General features: G+C 39.3%; 1 protein-coding gene across 1 annotated transcript in view; it reads right to left on the bottom strand.

Moving 5' to 3' along the window:
- The window catches only part of adgrl3.1 (adhesion G protein-coupled receptor L3.1), a 109596-nt gene that overhangs the window by 70152 nt on the left and 16753 nt on the right, over positions 1 to 22691 (bottom strand). Inside the window, exons 3-4 of the mRNA XM_063883597.1 lie at positions 8813 to 8978; positions 2317 to 2530 (exon numbers count right to left, since the gene is read on the bottom strand). Of these exons, the coding sequence (XP_063739667.1) occupies positions 2317 to 2530; positions 8813 to 8972 (374 nt within the window). The 5' untranslated portion in view covers positions 8973 to 8978. The remainder of the gene's footprint in view (positions 1 to 2316; positions 2531 to 8812; positions 8979 to 22691) is intronic.

The raw sequence follows: 22691 nt of genomic DNA, 5'->3' as shown, positions 1-22691 counted from the left end.
CATGACACAGACAGGTGGTTTGATAGAGAGACTGAAGAACTGGCGAGAGGGAGGAAAATGACAACAATATTGAGACAGAAAAAAGATAAGAGAGAAAATAATGGGACAGCAGGAAAGAGCACTCAAAGTCAGGCAACATGTGATCTGAAAAATTGAGGCACTAATGGTGACATTAATGAATTATTTATAACCAGATATTGTCGTTACACAGAGAATTGTTTTCCCCTCATTGCTATTTTTGTTCTACGAGTATTTCCAGATAATGCTCATTGTCATACCTGCGCAAACCCAATAATTAGCACTGCACAATACAGTTCACCTTCATGATTTACAGCCTATACTGGTAAAAGTAAGTTTTGACAAAAGCTCTTAATTATCCCCTTATGGACATGAGATGAACTCACTCGTAAACATGGGTGGGTCAGGATAAAGTTGGCTAACATAGCTATGTTAAGGACTGCAGATGGAAATTAGCTATTTGCTAAAATCTGGAATAAATCATCTCCTCTCTTTGTTGAGATTAATGTATTTGTATTCTCACTTTACTTTTTACAGAAAAATGGTGCAACAGTGTGACAGCTGCTTCACTCCCTGAATACATACACATTTTCCTTCTGTCGGTGTCGAACATGTATATCTGTTTATGTAAATGTTGTTTGGACATGTAATCTTGTAACTGTAAGGCGTTGCCACAGTTTGATGCATAGAAGAGTAGCATGTGGGTGTCGCTGTGTGTGGTGGAGCGACAAAGGGAGAGGGGTGGATAAGCAGACAGCTGTAGGGGTTTCGAGGAGTTGAGAAATGAACAGGGAAGTGTTTGAAGTGGTGCTGTATGTACAATGCAGGTTTTAGTTTGTTTAAGAATACAGTTCTTCAGCATTTGAGGAAGTGTGCATGTTCATGTTTTATTTGAATGCAACCTAGATCTGATCTGTTGTAAAGAGACAATTATTAGACTAATCTAGAATATTAATAATCCAGAATCAAGAGTATCTCATCCAGGATATTTCAGATGTGGCTTTGACTGTGGCTTCGAGGGTGTGCGGTCGTCCTTCAACCCCGAAGGTCATGGGTTCGATCCCAGCCTGTGCAGTCAACATGTCGATGTATCCTTGGTCAAGATCCTTAACCATGAGTTGCTACCAATGGCATAGCCAATGGTGTATCAGTGTGTATGAATGTTAGCTTCCCTAGAGCAAGTGGTAGTGCTCTGTATGAATGAGGTATGAATGGGTGAATTACTCGTTGTATGTAAAGCTCTTTTGAATCTGAATCAAGTTTATTGCCAGGTACATTTACACATACAAGGAATTTGATTTGGTTTCTGGTGGTGCGAACTTAAACAATCCAAGAAAATAAATTGTGAAATAAGGTTTGAGGGGTCGTAAAGACCTGATAAAGAGCTAGTGTATATAAGTACAGTCCGTTTACCATTCCAGAACAACACACCTTTAAAAATACCATTATTCTATTATTGAGCTTGTCAAATTATTTGTCTCTAACGTAGTTAAACTATGGTGTTTGATCTTGTTTTTCGAAAGTGCTTGGGATATCTAACATGTGGCTTTGACTTACATCTGACCATTTAGTGTAATGTGTGGAAATAAAAGATTGCTATCTATATCACCCTGCCTACTCTCATTGGATTATAAACTGCCAATCCTGTGGAGCACTCTGCCTTTCTTCAGCTGCTGGACTCCTCACAATGCTGTCAGGAGAGGAGCCTATCGCACTGGCCAGCTGTGGAGGACGTGTCACCTGACTCATTTCCATTGTGTGATAAGGTTCTACAGTTGTAGGGCATTCTACAGGAACTGGGAGCACTGGGGGGCTCAAAGGTGGCGAGGTTGCCACAGATTTCCCGTCACCTCTCTCCTTTTTTTATGTTGCTCCACGTCTGACAGGTGTGATGCACTGTTATGCTGTTTCTTTTTCGTTGTTGTTGATGTTGTTCGCTGTCAACTTGGTGAGTGGGTTACGTGTGAGTAATACAGAACTTAGCACTTGATACTTTAGCAGAATGAATACTAAATGAACAGTTAAACGCCTACAGTAGCTTAGATCTCTGGACTTAGAGGTGTCTCTAGTGCTGTGCAAATAAGAATAACATTTTAACAAGCTTCTTTTTGGGCTTAATCTCTTTGTGCTAGCCTTTTCCATTTCAGTCAGAGATCATTAGAAATATACAGAATTAATTATTTCAATGTGGTTATCAAATTTTGCTCTCCTGTTCTTTAGGCAACCTTTCTACACAATAGCTATGTTGAATCCCCAAGGCACGTTTCAGCATTCACTCAAACTCATACAAACACTGACCTGAGTGACATGATTTTGTATGCATCAGGCAGGTAACAGCGAGTGTTCTCCATCTGTGCGGGGTCAGAGTCGCATATCTTGTCATCGGTGCGGCCGTAGTTGGCGCTCTCGATCATGATGACGTCAGTGCCCGGGCAGCGCAGCTCGATGGGGTAGGACTCGCATGACAGCTCCCTCCGCACCACTGCCATAGGGATAGGGGCACGTCCATTGGCTGGAAACAAAGACACAAACACAAACACACATTGGTACAAGGTTGATGCCCCTTCCCACTTAAACATGCTACTTGTTTTTGCCTGTCTTTGAAATATGTGCATTGGAGGACTAAATTGTACAAGCATAAAGTGTGTTCAACTTACACTGCAGTTGTACCCTTGTCATATAGACTAATTATCGAGACTATATGAAAACAATAGCATCACAGAAGATGATTCATAAGGGCATGTCCACTGTCGCGAGTGAACCGACTTGGTAATTACTGTTTTGCAGTTAGCAATTTTAGACATCACTCTAGATAGAGAATAATTGCATGGAAATGTTAACAGGCATTTAGTGCTGCAGAGATTATTTAAAGATGGCAATGCCTAATTATTCTCAGAAGTTTCAAATTTGTGGCAAACTGTACATCCTCTCTTACTGTCCTGAAAGAGGAAACATGTCATTAATTCCAATGAGATTGAAGCCAGTGATCTGTCCCGGATCTTTTTTACTGCCGCTGCTTTGCTTCCTTGCTTGTTTAATGATAAGAACTGGTGGAAACTTGGATAATGAAACATCTGAAAAGACAAATCAGCAATCAAGCTGCCATCCACTAATTAAGTTTAGATATATCTTATATCCTATATGCCGGGCAATCTTCACAAAGGGAGCTGGCAGCTGCTTCTGCACTGCAGTTTTCACCTGTGGTGCAAAGAGGCATGGCATATGATAGGGCATGTGCTCTTAATAGTCCCACCTGAGACATTACACGCTGTAAGCAAAAGCTACATGAATATTAAGAAATACAAATGTGCACCTCTGCGTCTAGCATGCCTCACCTTGCAGCCGGTGATGCTATCACATTTCAGACCTTATACATGGCAGACCTTTTTGACATCGCTGAAAAAGCATAGTTGAAACAAATGTCATTAAGGAGGGCTCAGTTCCATCAAGTATCCAGTATGCCATGATCCAACACTTGGAACTGCTAGGAATATAATATTTTTGATGTTATGACTAACACATAGCTTTTCCTGCTGACCCAAGTCATATTTTAATGTTATGTAAAATTGATCTCTTGTGGTCAACCAGTATTTCATTGTTTCGCTTTTTGTAATATGTGGTACTTGTGTTAGTAGAATAAATGTGTTGAATATTAATCTGTCAATTTAACTTAGTTTGCATTACTTATTACCTACAGATGTGTTTAAAGATAAAGCTGGGGTTATTTTATCTTTTTTTAAATCTTACATTCAGGTGTCTTTATATTATCCTGCTTACAATTATGCGCATGATGCATATTTGAAAAAAAAAACTCGATAGTCATCCAAAAGACTAAAACAGTATACCATACCACCATACCATATTTATTATTTTTTCAAACCAATGAAATAAATTAAACTCACATGGCTGTTTGTTTTCGTTTATTATCCTGTTACTTATGTGTTTAGGACATGAGTAGATGCATATTGTCTTTTGATTATAGTAGCATGCTTTGATATTGATGGTTTGGGGCTGGATGTACCCAGGGATATTGGTTGTTGTGGTGCAGTGTGGTTTTTGTTATTCTCTGTTCTTGAGAGCAGTGAGCCCTGGGAGCATCAGGCATCATCCCTTGATAGATAGATAGGTTATCAGCTGAGGTGTTTGCTTGTTTTGTTTGGCTTTGCTATTTGGACCTACTGCTATTGTAATGTAGATTTGATTGTGTTTATTTTTACACAGCATTCTATTTTGACCTCATCTGAGAATTGAATCTATATCAGGTGCAATATACATAATATGCATTGTCCCTCTCGAGTTAACAAATAAAATATATTGGACATGATCGTGACTGCATGTAGCCCCATTGCAGTTATTTCTATTGTAGAATTAATCTTCTCAAGGCCCTCACATTTGTGTGTTGACTGCACATACACATGTTCGCATAGGTGGGAACACACACCCATTGAACAGAAGACTAACCACAATTTATCACACGGACCAATAACATCCCGGAGAAGCGAGGCACGGCACCACCTTACTCGCTCTCCCTGTCATAATAACCATAGCAACCCTGTCCTCCCTCCCTTGGCTCCCTTATTGGCTGAAGGGGCGTCATGGTTACACGAATGCAGCAAAGAATCTGAATGAGCTCAATGACACTCAGCTCGGGCTCTTCTTAATACTGCCCTTCACAACATCACACACACACACATGCACACAATGCATATACACACATACACACACACACACACACACACACACACACACACACACACACACACACACACACACACACACACACACACGTACACATTAAAATGCTCTGAGTGATGACATGGAGAGGGAGATAAGTGTGTGGTGCTGGTACCTGAGGGCACTACATCGATAATAACAGGCGCTGGCTTAGAGATAAGACTGATATATAAGTGACATTTGCTGAAAATGTCCTTTCTAATGAACACACACACACTCACACACACACAGCATATCACTACAGGCTATGATTAGACTTCAAGCATACTCTCAGATACAATGTGTATCTGGATAGTGGTTGAAGATGTGTGTGTGTGTGTGTGTGTGTGTGTGTGTGTGTGTGTGTGTGTGTGTGTGTGTGTGTGTGTGTGTGTGTGTGTGTGTGTGTGTGTGTGTGTGTGTGTGTGTGTGTGTGTGTGTGTGTGTGTGTGTGTGTGTGTGTGTGTGTGTGTGTGTGTGGCTTAGGGCAGTGGGTCATTATTGTGTTGTGTTTATGATTGTTAGTTAATACGTTTCTCAATACATCATTTCCGCCTTTGTGAGCATGAATGCAATTTTTGAAGATAGGGTTAATTGAAGCGTGAGGGGATCAATACACCGTATTATAAGGCAGCCGTCTAGACTGTCTTTGGATCAGATGTCTTACAGTTTTGCCTTACAGGGACCCCGCTGGGCATAAAGAGAGCATTATGACACTCACAAACTCTCACACATACACAATTCAAATAAGGGGACTATCTGTATTCCAATTAAAAGCCACTCAGCCTTCATGAGCGGCAGTAAATTCTCTGACTCGCACAAACTGTCCTGTTTCGTCTGTCACCGTTTAATTTATCTATTTATATCAGCTGCCTCACCAATAAAACATGCACTGCTTCACATGCCTCTAAAGAACTCGCTCTGCATATCTCTATCATTCTTTTTTTTCCACAAACTAGTAATCATGAAGCCCATTTTGATCGGACCCATAATTTACACATAAACGCACCAATATTTAGCCATTTGTCTTTCCACATGTGCAATAACGTGTGTAAGCTGGCAAGTGCATGTTAATGTGTCTGTCATTAGTTGTGTAAGTGGTGACAGAAACTTGGCAGGCCCAGACTGTACAGACAATCTTATTCAGACACTCTCATTGCCTCAGGGGGCTGAAACAAAAGGATATCGATTTTTACATTTGGGCCAAGAACAAGAGAGTGGCAAAAGAGGTGGATAGATGGAAAGAAGGAGAGGGTGAGAAGGAAGAGGAGAGAGAGATTTAAAAGGTGATCTCTCACTTGAACTGCCAAAGCATTTGGCCGCTGCTGGTGTCTGCAAAGTGGGTCTTCTGAGTTATAAAAAATCCCACCACATCTTTAAAGCGCAAAAATAAGGATATGGCTGGCAACATTTGATATGTTGTTTTTCTTGCCTTCAGTATCCCGTGAGAAATAATGAGTTAAATCTACTCACAAATACTGCCTGTGTATCCTAAATCTGATATAGCTTTTTTCCTCTATGCTAGAGAGTGCAACTTTTGTCAAAAACGATTTATGTCCAGAATATAAAGCTCATCGTACTGGGTTTCTTTATTAGTATTGACTATTTTCAATGGACTTATATTGAATTGTACGTTATTCTTTTACAGCTCAAACAGTTCACAACTATTTTAAGAAACATCTCATTTTGAAATATGAATAAATAGACTACCACATATGGGGACAAATGTATAGCGAAATTGACTAATTAATTATTGGTTAATGTTGTTGTTCTTCTTCTTCCTCTTCCTCTTCCTCATCCTCATCCTCATCTTCATCCTCATCTTCTTCTTCTTCTTCTTCTTCTTTTCCAATTTACCAGGAAAAGACATCAACGTTATCTTGAATACTCTGTAATGCCCATAGTTTTATTATGTCCTCTGCAGAGATAGGGAATTTATCCCAATAATGTAATTTTTCAAGGCCAATTGATCAACTAGTATACTGTAGGCCATCTCAGGTTAACCAGTGTACACAACAGAAATATACTCTGAACCCCCAGAAAAGAGAAAAAACTTTTGACTGTGATTCTCTGTCTTTCCTTTTCTCTTCTACTTGTCTTCACATAACCCTGAAATAATGACATGACACGGCCTTGTGGAAAATATGGAGTGCCTGCTGCTGTGTGTCCTCAAGCTAAACTGGCTTTGTTTCAACTAATCCTTACTAAGTATAAACAGAATGATTTGCATATGTCGACTTATTCTTTAGACGTTGATGCAAATACCTTTGACTGAAACTCATCTTCTGGTGTTAAAGCAAGCTTGTGTGTGTGTGTGTGTGTGTGTGTGTGTGTGTGTGTGTGTGTGTGTGTGTGTGTGTGTGTGTGTGTGTGTGTGTGTGTGTGTGTGTGTGTGTGTGTGTGTGTGTGTGTGTGTGTGTGTGTGTGTGTGTGTGTGTGTGTGTGTGTGTGTGTGTGTGGATCTGTGTCCCTGTGGGTGTACAGTATTTCATCGTTTATAGTAAATCATCTGTGCACATGCATGTCAGCAGGCGTGTGTGTGTGTGTGTGTGTGTGTGTTCCTCACAACAGTGTGATTGACAGTAGCCATTAATAGGATTAAGTCCAAGTGGGCCAGCGCTCCCTGTTGGAGTCTTCAAAGCCCACCGTCACAGGGGAGAGGAGGAAACATATAGACTGCCTACTGGGGTGGCATCTGCAATGTGTGCATGTGTGTGTGTAGTGAGAATGTGTGTGGGTTTGAGAGAGAAGTATGAATAGCTAGAGAGATATATAAATGTATACAGCATTAAGATAGACAATATTTGTAAATGAGTGGTTTTGCAGCTGCTATGTTTCGAACAAGAGCTTGTGTTTGTGTGTGTGTGTGTGTGTGTGTGTGTGTGTGGGGGTGGGGGTGGATGAGTAGTCGAAGCAGAAGAGCCATTTCTTATTTCTGGTTGTTTGCATATAAAGTCAATCTAAACTTGCAGAAGCAAACTTGTAAAATGTGTTTTCTAAGAAGATACTAGGAAGCCCAGGAAGTGAAATGCAACTTACCAAATAACTTTTACCATAAGCCTTTATCTATGCTGTCTTTTCGTAGTGACAAAAGCACAGGTGTTACTAATGACATTAACTATGGCTCTGATCTATCCAAGCATCCCAGTTAGCTGTTACAGTGTGACAGTGAGCCAGCAGGAACAATACCATGTAAATTGATATCAGACATCATATATTGTATAATTCACACCTGTGCATCTCCCTCTTTCACGTGTCAAAAACCCTTCCATGAATGATGGGGTGAATCTGTGCAGCTTCACTTTGAGGATGAGAGTGGTGCCTGCAGAATGCTGGGTTTATGTTAAGCTGGTTATAGATAATCATTATACCTTGCAACAGTAGGCATAGCTACAAGTTCAAACAGAACGTCTCGGGGTGCCCTGATGCCTTTAACGGGCGCCCCGTGTACTTGCCACAACAGCATTTCTCTGGTTTAATCAGTTCAGTTATATATTAGTAGTGGATCTTAATGTTAAAGTCACTTACAAACACCTGAGGACTTGTGATCACATGTATAAAGCAATAATGTTTATTTTCTCAAGATGCCGTGTTGTTTGTATGAGAGTATTAATTAAATGATGATAAAATCTTATAAATGTACAGTATGTACATTTAAAGTCTTAAAAATACTTTCTAAGGCATGTCCTTTGCAGACGTCTATGGGATTCGCTTCCTATCATCTTTAACCATTCATCAGGAAACAGATCACTAAGCGGATAAAAAGATTTAGGAAGAGCCAGATATTGTTCCTTCAGGAGATAAGGAGGAAGAGAAGCAGGCAGTAAAGCAATTGTTAAAATTGGATTTATATATATTGTCAATATTTATTAAATTGTATTAAAAATAATACAATCCAAAATAGTTTTTTGCAATTATACTTAAAAAAAATACACTTATTTAAAAACTTTTTTCAAATCAGGTTTTGTAATACAGAGCAAATATATTTAAAACACAATACAAAAATTGCAGTTCAACAAAGCAGCAATTACAGCAGCCTCAATGTTGTTTACTTGTGTACTGTGTGTGGTCTTTCACTTACCAATGGCTATGGGAGCAAACAAGGTGAAGACGAAGAGCAGGCATCTGGTCCACATGACGTCTGAGGGTGACCTGGAAGTAAATATGGAGGTACTTCCTGCTGAGCCCAGACGGTCTTGTGGTGAGCTGTTTTTCTCACAGCTCAGTGTTCCTGACACCATACAGGCCTGTAAATAAACAGATAGGATGTGTTCACTTGGATGCCATGTCTAAACACGATGCCCTATCTTTGCTTATAATGAATATACAAGCAATCACAGCAGACGGTATTTGTCCTTTTAAATTTCTCAGCTGCTGATGCAATTATCTTTAGCTCCCATTAAACATCTAATGAGTGTTTTTGTTATTAAACAGTGTTTTTTCAACATTTCTCATACAGTTTACCCAGATTTAAATCAGACAACCAACTGGAAATTGCATCTGTAAAAAAAATATCCTTCAAACAACAATTGAGCTAAGTGATCATACCGATAAAACTGCTTAAACAATATTACGTTTGAATAGTAAATGCATTGAATAAATGATTTATCTGATGTACAGTCACTTTATTTACTCATAAGAGATTGATACCTTAACAAACAACCCTTTACTAAGGTCAATGCTGCTTCTTGTAGGCATGTCGAAATAGAATAGACACTAATCAATAATTATCTTAAACGATGCTGAGAGAAATACAAAGAGCATGGAATGATTAGGAAGGATAATAATAATTACTCAAAGGATCCTTAGCCAATAAGAAACAGCTTTTTTTTTTTTTAAATATGAATAATAGATATAAGATGAGAAAAAGTAAATTCAGATTTGGGGTTGGGTGGTGTTGAACAGTGCTTTCCTATATAGAATAAGTGTTCTATATTTAGACATGTCAATCAATAGAAATTAGGAGATAATCATCAAACTGAACCCTTGATTATGCATGTATGCACACTGTTACAGTCTAATTCCAAACATTTACATTATGGTATTTATAATACCACATACATTTGTTAGGGATATCTCGAGTAGTTCATCCATCATGAAGTTGTTCCTCCCTTGTTTTTAATTGAGTCTAGATTCTCAAATGATCTCACATTAAGCTGTAATTGTTTCTTAATGCACAAAACAATTCTAATTTCTGTAGCATTTATAGCTCCAAAACAGCCACAATGATACTGAATAAACACTAACAATAAAAGGAAAACTGCATTTTCTTTTTGACAGAAAACAGTAGACCATCTGCAGATTAATTATTGTACAACAAATCTGTAAAGGAAATGTAACACTAAACGCTTTTAGAGAAACACAACAAGTTGGTGCTTAATGCCGGCATAATGATGCTGCTGCCTGTGTTAGGTTTCACTTCGCTTGAAATTCCGCATTAGCATCAAAGTGTGAAATGTATTGATGTTCCAATCTAATTGTTCATTTCATGGTCCATCAGCGATAAACAATTAATAAGAGCATGGTCTCTAAGATTAGGTATAGCAGTGACAGACTGGTAGGCATAATTTCTCTGTCTTTTTCTAAACTGATTGAGCTGACCAGAATTGTTCAATCACTCTATTTCGCCTACTCGATCAACCGACAATTAACTCTATCAATTTCCTTCTTCACTCCGAAAATAGAATTGTATTCACGAAAAACTAGTATATTTACGCAAATTATCTGTAAAAAGCAGAGGTTATGTTTTTTTCTCATATTTTAATGCTTCACAAGTGTCATTGATTCACCTTTTGTCATTATGCAATTGAATTAGTTGATCTGGGAATAGTTGATCATTTTTCATTGGAGTAGTACAAAGGTAACAGCAGTCCTGTTTTGTGGCCTAAATGTTTACTGTTCTCGAGGGAACTCATACCCAGCCATGTAGCATTTGTGTGTATGTGTGTCACACTGAGAAAGAGGGACTGCAGAAATGTGCAACAGCCGGGGACAGATGGAGTAAAGCTGACAGCCAGAGCCATGGGAAATACATCATGTGTAACAGAGACTATTGATCAGTGTGACCATATAATTTTGGCCCAGCAGAGACTAAGACAATAGCCAGCTATCTCCATCATGCCATGCTGTGATGGCAAATATCTGCTTTGGCACAGCATTGCCCTTAGATATTTTTGGAAAGCTACAACTATTGCTATTAGAATGCCAGATTTTCAGAATGACGCAGACCTTTCCATAACCACCAGAGACGTACAAGATGTGCATAATGCATCTTCTGAACATCTAAAATGACAAAAAGCCTCATGCCGCAGATAGGACAGAGAGACAGATATACCCTGAGGCACATGTACACTGCAGCTCTGAATCTCTGGAAACAGACCCATACCAGAGACAATCAGTATGATAATAGCTGTGTAGTCATCTGGGGCTTTTATTGACTCTGTTCTTTTTCGGGTTGTCAAAATAAATCTTTGAAATTGGAAATCTATTTAAAATTGTTGTGATATAAAACAAACAAAATGTATGTTAGCCAAGTGATGGTAGGAAAACAAATCTATTTGCATTCCTGCATAAAGTAGGCAAATACCATTTTATCCAGTGAGTTCATTTTAATGTTCTAGACTTAAATGTTAAGCTCTGAATATTAACAAATATATCTGTATCAACTAAGTAATTATTTGGTTCATGCTCAAAATAAAACCTTTTGATTTATTGACAGAAAACATTTAATTGCTACTCGAGAAAAGCTTAGCAAAAGCTGAAGCACGCTTTGTATTTACCATTGCTTTTCCCAAGTTTAACATCTTTACACACTTCAATGAAGTTTCTTTTATATTAATATGGCCTCAATTCAACCAGTTTGGTGTCTTGACATACACATGTATTTCTCAGTCAAAATGAAAGCTTTGTAATGTCTTAATCCAACAACTGAAGACTGCGTGTTTGAAACCGGCTTTCCTTCCAACTGTCTAAAAAAAATCAAATGTATTCAACTTTTCTCAACATTACGAGGTGCAACTGATTTGATGGAGAGTGCACCCATAATGGCACCAGGTTGATAGAATCACAACAGATAGACTTAATTCTTCTTTCCGCTTAAAGAACTCAACAAGCTGCCCCATTTTGATTGATTTGTCCCTAACCCGGTTGAACATGAGCAATCTGACCAGCTGTCCCCAGCTAGACACAGGAGGCATACACTGACATATGGCAGGACGCCACCAGCCACAGCATTCCACTGTTCCATAATTCAAAAGCTATTCCATCACTCCGTATGCTGCACCACCATCTCACCCATCAGTTAATTAACCCTATAATTTCCCACATGCTCAGGATGCCTTAACCAGACAATAATTGTGTTACCGCCTTGAGCAATCCAGGAATAATCGAAACTCAAATCACTCAAGTTATGTTCATTATTCGGCAGGGCGACATATTCCCATATGCTTGGATAATGACGTTAAAATATGGTTCTTCTATTAATGCATAGACAATGGCAATCGCTTTAAGCATTGCCCAGTTTCTCTAACCTGTTTTCTTCCATTATCTTAATGTGTTGGTTGTTTAATATATTATGAATAAGCAGGCAGTAATGATGCTAATAATCAGACCATATGCATTGTGTTTACACCCTGTATTATCAGACGCTCGTTCACATATGGTTTGGCAAACATATTATGCCCCGTCTGAACCCACTCACTGTTGAAAGTATGAAATTATTCAGCTGTAAATTCAATCAATTGTATATTTCTGATCTAGAGCTAGTTCTATCCCACTGAGACCTCCCTGGCACATAAGCAATATCTGCATAAAACTGAGTGAAACATCAACTAATAAGCAGGATCAGACAAGAACAAATGGCGTCCCTAGATCAAAGTCCTTTACCTGCTGTTTCTATCCATGTCTGCCCCAGTCCTAGCTGCTCGGTAGACGGCAATTCATTATTCCAGAAATATAAACATGATTTTTTTCTTCTTTTCGGACTGATTTCCCATCAAAGTTAACAGCTTATAAGACTCATAACATCTCTGACACAATATACTTTAAGATTAGACTAAAAGTTAAATCTTAAAACATGCCGTTCATTATTATCTCAATGAAAACCTAATATTTAGGGCACCACTAGGACAGTTTGCTTTCCAGAAGTGACTTGGTTGGATTTTCCTGCCCTGAATCTACTTTTCCTACAGGATCGGCATTAACAGAGCTGTTGCTGGGGCTCCTGCTGTACACTCACAGACTATATTGCATGCATCCATGAACTAATTGATGTTGGGCTTGTTCTGTGCACCCAGGCAGTCTGACGTGTGTGTCTGTGTGTGTGTCTGTGTGTGTGTGTCTGTGTGTGTCTGTGTGTCTGTCTGTCTGTATGTCTGTCTGTCTGTCTGTCTGTAGTCCCCTAACGAGAGAGTCCTGCTTGTCACAGCATCCCTCATTCGGGGATTCTTTCTTTCACTAATGAGTGCTGACCACTCAGCGCTTCCTTGTCAACGCACGTCACACGCACATTCACGTGCATGCGCCCTCACACACACTACCACATTCACGCACACACATGCTTATCACTAGGAGACCAGATGCCCTATACTCACTCAGCCTCCAGGCAGGGTCTCAAATGTGTCCACGCTGTGTTAGTCTACCCTGTGCAAATTCCTAAAATCACATTATGTGAAAGTGTGTAAATGATAAAAAAATAAAAAAATAAACTGATTCTAATTTTAGTATTTTGCAGTCTTATCTGTAACTGTTTTCACATTTTCTCCCTAATAAGAGTGGAAACAAACGAGATGGGATTATTCAAGTGTGAAGGATTTGAAATAAAACATGCTTATCATAAGTGAAACCTCAATTTGAAGAAATTAATTTCAAGATATTGTTGATGAAGTTCATGTTACAAGGCATAATCTGATGTTTTGGAAAACAATAAAAATGCACCGATGCATATACCTTTAATTGTTTTAATATGAACTTAGGTAGAGCAATTTGTAACGCAGTCGTCTACAACTGTGCTGGAAGAACCTCCGCAGTTTATGCATCCTTTTTTCCCTTGCTACTTTTCTCCATTTAGTTTTTCTTCACCTGTTCTTTTCTTCCCCCGCTTTAGCCTGTTCAGTTGTTCATTCTTTGCTCTGTTGGAGAGAACTCTGAGCGGAACAAAGCTCAGGGGGCCATGCAACATGTTCAGTAAAATGGTATGTGTCCGCCAAGCTACGGTATATTACCTCCAGTTGGCTTGCTTGGGTGTGTGTGGGTGTGTGTGTGGGTGTGTGTGTGTGTGTTTGTGTGTGTGTGTGTGTGTGTGGGCAGTGCAGCAAATTATCATCAGCATAGGTAGACAGGCTGGGAGAATTTTGATTAGTGACCATATATACACACACAACGTCAGGTAGCTAATTTGCAGAAAGCTGAAGAGATGACTAATCAGGATGCAATCTAGTGGGAGTCTGGCCTTTGACCTGCAATGAGACATAAGACGCAAACACTGACACACACTTATGGGCACAATGCAAATAGAACACACAAAGATGACAGGCATACACACAACAAGATGAGTGATTTTTAAGTAGAAGGTTCGCCCTCGTAATTGCCCTGTGCTGATGACGCCGATACTGATTAGCAGCTAGCGACCCCTCGGTGTGACTAGAGGCTCCTGGAAAGCATAGTGTCAACCCCCAACAATATCAATGTCTTCACATGTCAGCCACAACATGTATCCGTACTGTTGCATGTTGGGTTGTTTTCGGAAGGGGGTAGTGCCCATACAAGCCCCCTCAGACCACATTAAAATCACAATTAAGAATGAGTTCATGTCACATATTTGTGCTGACCAAATCCTTACTCAACAGGACAAACAATCTTATCAGCTTGTGCCTCTCATTTTGAATCTATACATTCGGCTGGTGCAGTATGGCTGCACCCACTGGCTATTCTTTAACAGGCACAGGGTAGGTGTGTGTGTGTGTGTGTGTGTGTGTGTGTGTGTGTGTGTGTGTGTGAGAATGTGCACAATTGTCACCATGCCCTAAAGATAAGTGGTCTGCCTGGCAATGTATTTCATACAGTGCTGGTTGTAAATCCTTTGTGTGGCTTCACAGCAAAGAACTGCAGAGAGTAGCCTTAAAGGTATAGGTCACCCCAGCATCTGTGTCACATTTTGGTCATTGTGGTTTTCAATTCAAGGTCGTGTGTGAGAAAAGAATGGCAGTAGTATTTAGTACTGTCTAGTCATATAATGGTTGATTTTCTCAACCCCCTATTTGTTGGTTTATACAATTTCCCTTGGGCCTTTTTATAGCTTTTAAACATTTTTTTAAATGAATCTGTCATTCAATTTGTATATGAAATGATCGAGCATAATGAACTTGGACTGAGCAGAGCAAGGCTGTATTTGTAATCTTTTGCAAAAAGCGTGAGAAACATTTATATTTTAAATCCGCAAAGAGATGTATCCCTTTAAAATAATTTCCACACTAAAATAGTTCAAAGCTTTTGGCTGGGCACCTCACCCTCTTCCTTCGTGTTAGACATTCTATGCCCGTCAGAAAACTGCATCTGGGGAGGCTCCGGCTTTGACCGGACCACTGCTGTTTCCGCATGGCTGCCTCTGGCTGCTCTGAGCACGCTCCCAGAAATCCGATGCACTAAAACCACCCTGAAAATCAAACGACGACGACCTCGTCTGTAAGGCACTGCTGTTTTGATTCCTCACTGCCTGGCGGCTAGACAGACACCATGCTCTGCTCTGCTCTGAACTTTCTAATGCTCCAGTCCAATCAACTCTACACTGCATCCCACCCTCCTGAGACAAGACGGCTAAGGCAAGGACGTGAGATGAAGAATAGAGTAAGGTATAGTGGAGAACGAGAGAGGAGGGGGGGAGAGGGGAGGGGAGGGGAGGTGAAGGATATTAGACAAGGAAGAAGTTTAACCAGGAGAAACATAGATGAGGTCAGGAAAATGGCTGAGGATGATAGAGATGGAAAGATGGGATAAAGGAGGAGATACAAAGGGATGGAGACAGAGGATGGGGGAGGCGGCGAGGGAGAGGGAGTGCCAAGAGAAATCAGAGAGAGCCGAGGAGAATCTTAAAGCGAGTTAATAACCTAAGGCATTTAACTTTTTCCTCCATATACCACTCTCAAATAGGACAAAGATTAGTTAACATGTATTTTCCTAACAAGCAGGAATGAGCTTGATATGTGCTCAAAACTGAGTTGGAATCTGACTTTTCAACATTTGTTCCACCATAATAAAATGATCATGCTATAAAAATGTACATTAAAAAATGTACACGTACGACAATACCAAACTGCAGCGACTGCACTCAAATAGTTAAGGCTGTGTTGAGCGCTTTACGAGGTAGTTCTCCTACCTGATTTCTATCATCGTAATATCTATTTTGATGCAGCACCATTGTACCAATTTTTTTTTATAATGAAAAAAAAGAGAAACATCAGATATCAGAGTTGTGCTAAATGCTAACTAGCATAATAACAATGCCCTTTAGATTGTCCTTACATAGAGTGCAATATTTGCATTTCTTTACTACTTTTGTTTTGCTTTCACACTCAACAACCTTTTCTTTTCTTGACTATTTTGTATTTAGCCTTCTGCTCTCTGTGTCTGTTAGGCACTTCAGTATTTCATTATTATAATTTTAAGCAAATTCCATTATAGCAAATAATTGTAATACTTATTAACATTGTCGTCATGATAGAGAGGGCTGATTATTGCATGACTAGTTAGCAAATGAGAAGCAAGAAAAGCAAAGCAGATCATGACACACATCCATCCATATTTCCACACACACATGTGCAGCCTTTCAAATCTGCGTGGCATTGCAGCCGAGTAACCCATAAGGGGGAAGTTAATGGTTTACAAAACTGCCTCTGATGCAATCAATTATGTCAGCTAGGGATGCAGTGATGTTGATTCCACTGCCACTGCTGTTGTTTTCCTCCCTTTGATTCATCTGTCTTCTCCTTCATGCCACCCTTTCTCTCCCCCACCGCCATCTCCCTCTCTTCCTCTCTGTCACTGTGCTGTGAACCTAGTACTGTCACAATGGATCCGTCAAAGCTGTGCCTTAAAGCCAGCAGCAGTGAGAGGCAAAGTTTGTGTGTGTGCGATTGTGTTTGCGAGAGAGAAGAGGGGGAGAGAGGGAGAAAGTTGTCCTGTACAGTACAGAGAACAGCCACCTCAGCAGTGAGTGAGGCTGCATCAAAGAGGAGGGAGACAAACATGGCCTAGATTTAAACCTTAATGAAAGGGACAGGCTTAGTTAACAGGAGGGTATGCTCAAATCTTTACATTTGGCCAACTCCAGTTTTTTTTTTAAACTTTTGATTAAATGTCAATCCTTTTTTTCAGATCAGCTCTCTTCTTTTATTTATTGTTATCCACAATGTTTATTTTTTATTGTGTCTTATGCTGCCTCCTCAGTCCCTTTTATCAGCCGCCATGTCAATCCAGCTCCTTATTTAGCTGAGAAGATTACAAATGTGTTCCGCCTTTAGGTCCTATACGCTCATTGTTATCCGTTTCAAAACAACCATACATTAAAGAATTCAGAATGTTCTCGGGACCTAGACATTGAGATTCCTAGGCGGTATGTTTTTTTTTGTCCCCTTCCCAAATGCTAGACTGAATTGCTTCCCTTTTTACAGAAAACAACATCTGCAAACTCACAATGATTTTTTCTGATTCAGCAAAGTTAAGATTCCAAATGTAGATTCCACTAATTCAGTCAGAGAAAAAAGTGACTCCTGCATAAAACATGAGGACCAAACCTTTGCCTCTTGCATTACAGAGCAGATATGAACTGTGTATATCAGAGTTCTGAAATATTTATTCAAAAAGGCCTTTCTGATGCGCTTACTGGGCCCTGTTCATAACTTAATAATGCATAAGCACCAACACTGGTATATAAATATAAAAGGAGGCACTTAGTGCTGGATTGTCTCACTGTTGAGAAAATGAGAGAGATCTTACAGGAGGAGAGTACATTCATTTGCACACTGCTACCTTAGAGAAAATGCGCTGGTGGACACAAAGAGAAATATTTCCTTTGTAGACATAGTGGAATAACATTAACACTACAATTTTGAGTCACTTTGGCGGCTGAGCAGTGATGTGTGTAAAATGTCTCACGACAGATGTCCACAGTGATATGGTAGTATTTGTCAGCAAACGATTTTGTTGGATGTTACAATTTCACTTCTCTCTCCGGAAACCAAATGGAAAATCTAAACTGAAGAAGAGAATTTTTTTTATTCAAAGCTTACTAGAAATAAAGAGACGCAGCGGTCGTGATTCAGTGCTAGAAATATACATGGAACATTAACATATAAAAATAAAGACTTGTTCCTATTCCATGTGTGGTGGATGCTAAGCTTCTGTTTTCAGCATGCAGGATCTAAAACGGTTTGGCATATGATTGGATTTGGGTTCAAACCCTCATCAGCCTCATGGAGAAAGCTATAAATATTATCCCTATGTTATCAAACATATGTCAAAGACCTATTTTACAGTCATTAACCCCCCGTTTGCATCGCATCCACTATCTGCATAATGATATTCAATGGTGTTTGAATTGCAAGCATGTAAGAACCTCTGCTCCGTGATTGCAAGGCATTGTGGTTATTTTCTGCACCGGCACAGACCACAACTGTTGTATTTTTGATAAGCTGTATTCATCACTTTTCTGAAATAGCATAAAAATGATGATACAATGAGCTCCAGCAGGATGTATGGGTGGTGATTTTGAAGCAATCAATGGAGACAGCAAAGGTAAATACAGTGCTAAATGTCAGCGATGGTGATTGCGCCGCCACAATATCATCTCAGGGCGGGAGACCCAAATAACCAAAATCAATAATCTAATCATTTCATATTCAAATCACGCACAGTAGAGGCCTGGATCCTATTGCAGTTTCATATCCCCGGTGTGCAGATGTATTCCAATCAACAAACCAGGGCCGCCAGATGCATTGAAAATACAGTAATTCAAAGGAGCGGTGGGTGGACCACCAATGTTACCGTGCATTTCCATTCTGTAATAGATTCTTGAATGGTCTATCTGAGGCTGATGTTCATGCAGTATTTCCATTCTTCACATATAGTACATGTTGTTATTTCATTTTATAATGCTATTGCAATAAAACCTAAAAAGGCTCTCAAAAGTATACATACATCTTTTTTACAATTGTCATTTTACTTAATTTGATTTCGTTTAACTATGTTTTGAATTACAATTGCACAAAATACTTTAGATTACAGCCTAATGGTTGTATTTACATGTATAAAGCAAATCAAAAGTGACAGAATGGTTTATTATTCAATATAATTACGTCAAAGCAACATATAACTTTTCATCAATCCTCAATTTTGCTTACCTCAAAATAACTGCATACAGGAAGCACATTCGCAGTATTTATTCTCTGAATTGATTATATTTTGAAATCAGAGCGCAACAGTTTACCATAAAAGTTAATAAGGCAACAAGGTTTGTAAAAGTATGGCATAATTTACCATTAACAATAACGGTATTTAACATTACTGATGTTGTTGTTGTAGTGACAATAACCCTTAAAGAAATGTCAATAGAATCATAGGAATAAAAGTTTTTCGTAACCTAATAAAATAATTCAATTTAAATGGAAGTACCAAAAAACTACTGAAAGCTTTTAAAATAATGTCCTTTTTTATTTTTAAGAGTTTACTTATGCTGTAGGTTGTCTGGACCTTTCCCACTCACACTTATCTCATATATCTTAGCGTAAATAAACAAATGTTCACAGTACAATAACCGTTATCTTTAATACCAACACACCAGATAATTTTTCTTCAAACAAGTCCCAGACACCTTCACTGAAACACCATGTTGCATAAAGCAACTGGTCGAAAGAAAGTCTAATTAGGTTTTGCCATTAATATATATATATATATATTTTACTTGTTACAGTATTTGCCCCATATCCACCAAATACACATTATCTGTCTTTCCAGTGCCAGCAAAAATGGATTGAACAATGGCTTGTAAAACTTCCCTAACTAGCCTAATGTTTTTTTCTGGAATCTATGCCGAAGCGCCTCAATACAACAACAAATCTCTACAGTATGCGATAGGGATAATTGAACTGGTAAACAGGCACATGGAGGGAAAACATCTGTGAGTGCATCTGCTCATCATCACACCAAGCCCGTTGGAAATCTACATTCACAATGTACTGTACTCTACTTAGCACAATTAGCACCGGTTCATAAGCAGAACAGCACAAATATGAGAAGACACAGTAGGGAAGTGATAGTAACTGCCGAAACTTGTTTTGTTTCACACAGCCTCTCACACAAATAAGATGGCTAATCCTTCAAGGAATATGGAGGCTCTAAATAGCTGCTCTCTTCCAAGTTGTTGACAAAAAGCATCTCTGTAGGCTATTCCCTGTTGTGGAGTGTGTGTCTTTGCATATGTGTGTTGTCGATGGTGTGTGGGGGTTGGACCACTGAACTCAGGTGGTAACGTATCTGTGTTTATAAGTGAGCCTTTGTTTATGCATTTACGTCACTGTGTATGTGTGTGTTTGATTAGGTTTGTGTGTGGGTGTGTGTGTTTGCTCCCCTGGTGCCCAGTTCGATCCAAGGAGGGAAAAAGAGTGCATAAGGGACACACTGGTATCTTGAGCACAGTCAACAGGATGCTCTGGCACCAGGCAGCAGACATGGTAACATATAACATGTTTTAACAATAAACAGCCAATCTAGGATCAACCAAATTTAACTTAACTTAAAGGCAGAACATCTAATTGATCATTAAACTGTCACACTCAAAACTGGAGTAGTGATAAGAAATGCCACACATTGATAAGCTATCAAACCACAAGTCTTATGGAGTGTGACTCATTATCTCAGAAGGAACAAATTCATGTTTGCAGTAACCGCTAAAGGGGAGTAGCAGAGAGGAAGGAAGTTGGGACCATATTCACATATTTACACACTCACACATGGAAGCGGCGCCGCACTGCCACACCGTCTTGCATTATTGGGCCCTGAGCTGCTCCACTGGAACAGTTAAAGGTTAGGTGCCAAGAGGTCGCAGCTCTCATAGTAGTTGTTGAGGGATTTAGACTGCCAGAACTTCACAGCTAGTAAACTACTCAGATTTTAAACTGTGACCTTTTAGTCACAAGCTTATTTCCTCTGAGCCCATCTCTTACTGCAGCTCAATATAAGACTGCTGAGGCTAAATGTGGAGATGTTTTCCGGAGACTTTCAGGTTTTGTTCTAATATTGTTTCATGAGTTGTAATGTGTACCACTTCAAGACATAGAGCCTTAGGAACGGAGCAAAGGTATGGATAGACCAAGACTTTGAATCGTAATATCAAATCATCAAAACAGCTCCTAATTAATGTTCTATTTAACAAGAAATTTATTTGATTAACTTTTTCTCGGGCTGGTCAATATGGCCAAAGTCTTCTACTGCGATATATTTTGATAAAGATATATATCACATCACAGAATATTCTCTGGTAATTTAACAAAATAAATAATATGGCCTATTTTAATACTTTAAGTTTTTTAAAGAACTTTAGTGCAAAATGAACATAAATGTTTCAAGTTAAAGTACAGAGAAAAAATATATATACATATTTCAATTTATGCAATAATGAATAAAAACAAATAAAGTTTCAGCAATATTACATATTCATTTATTTAAATATACATCTGTATACATATTGAATATGTACTTAAAATCACATCTTAAAGGTCTCCTATTATGCTCTTTTATGGCATATATCATAGGTCTCAAATATATATACAGTGGGGCAAAAAAGTATTTAGTCAGCCACCAATTGTGCAAGTTCTCCCATTTAAAAAGATGAAAGAGGCCTGTAATTGTTATCATAGGTATACCTCAACTATGAGAGACAGAATGAGAAAAAAAAATCCAGAAAATCACATTGTAGGATTTTTAATGAATTAACTGGTAAATTCCTCTGTAAAATAAGTATTTGGTCACCTACAAACAAGCAAGATTTCTGGCTCTCACAGACCTGTAACTTCTTCTTTAAGAGGCTCCTCTGTCCTCCACTCGTTACCTGTATTAATGGCACCTTTTTGAACTCGTTATCAGTATAAAAGACACCTGTCCACAACCTCAAACAGTCATACTCCAAACTCCACTATGGCCAAGACCAAAGATCTGTCAAAGGAGACCAGAGACAAAATTGTAGACCTGCACCAGGCTGGGAAAACTGAATCTGCAATAGGTAAGCAGCTTGGTGTGAAGAAATCAACTGTGGGAGCAATTATTAGAAAATGGAAGACATACAAGACCACTGCTAATCTCCCTCGATCTGGGGCTCCACGCAAGATCTCACCCCGTGGGGTCAAAATGATCACAAGAACGGTGAGCAAAAATCCCAGAACCACACAGGGGGACCTAGTGAATGACCTGCAGAGAGCTGGGACCAAAGTAACAGAGGCTACCATCAGTAACACACTACGCCGCCAGGGACTAAAATCCTGCAGTTCCAGACGTGTCCCCCTGCTTAAGCCAGTACATATCCAGGCCCGTCTGAAGTTTGCTAGAGGGCATTTGGATGATCCAGAAGAGGATTGGGAGAATGTCATATGGTCAGATGAAACCAAAATAGAACTTTTTGGTAAAAACTCAACTCGTCGTGTTTGGAGGAGAAAGAATGCAGAGTTGCATCCAAAGAACACCATACCTACTGTGAAGCATGGGGGTGGAAACATCATGCTTTGGGGCTGTTTTTCTGCAAAGGGACCAGGACGACTGATCCGTGTAAAGGAAAGAATGAATGGGGCCATGTGTCGTGAGATTTTGAGTCAAAACCTCCTTCCATCAGCAAGGGTACTGAAGATGAAGCGTGGCTGGGTCTTTCAGCATGACAATGATCCCAAACACACCTCAAGGGCAACGAAGGAGTGGCTTCG

The sequence above is a fragment of the Eleginops maclovinus genome, chromosome 5, assembly GCF_036324505.1.
Source record: "Eleginops maclovinus isolate JMC-PN-2008 ecotype Puerto Natales chromosome 5, JC_Emac_rtc_rv5, whole genome shotgun sequence".
NCBI lineage: Eukaryota > Metazoa > Chordata > Actinopteri > Perciformes > Eleginopidae > Eleginops > Eleginops maclovinus.
Note: the sequence above shows the minus strand (reverse complement) of the source record. Positions and strands in the feature narration are given on the sequence as shown.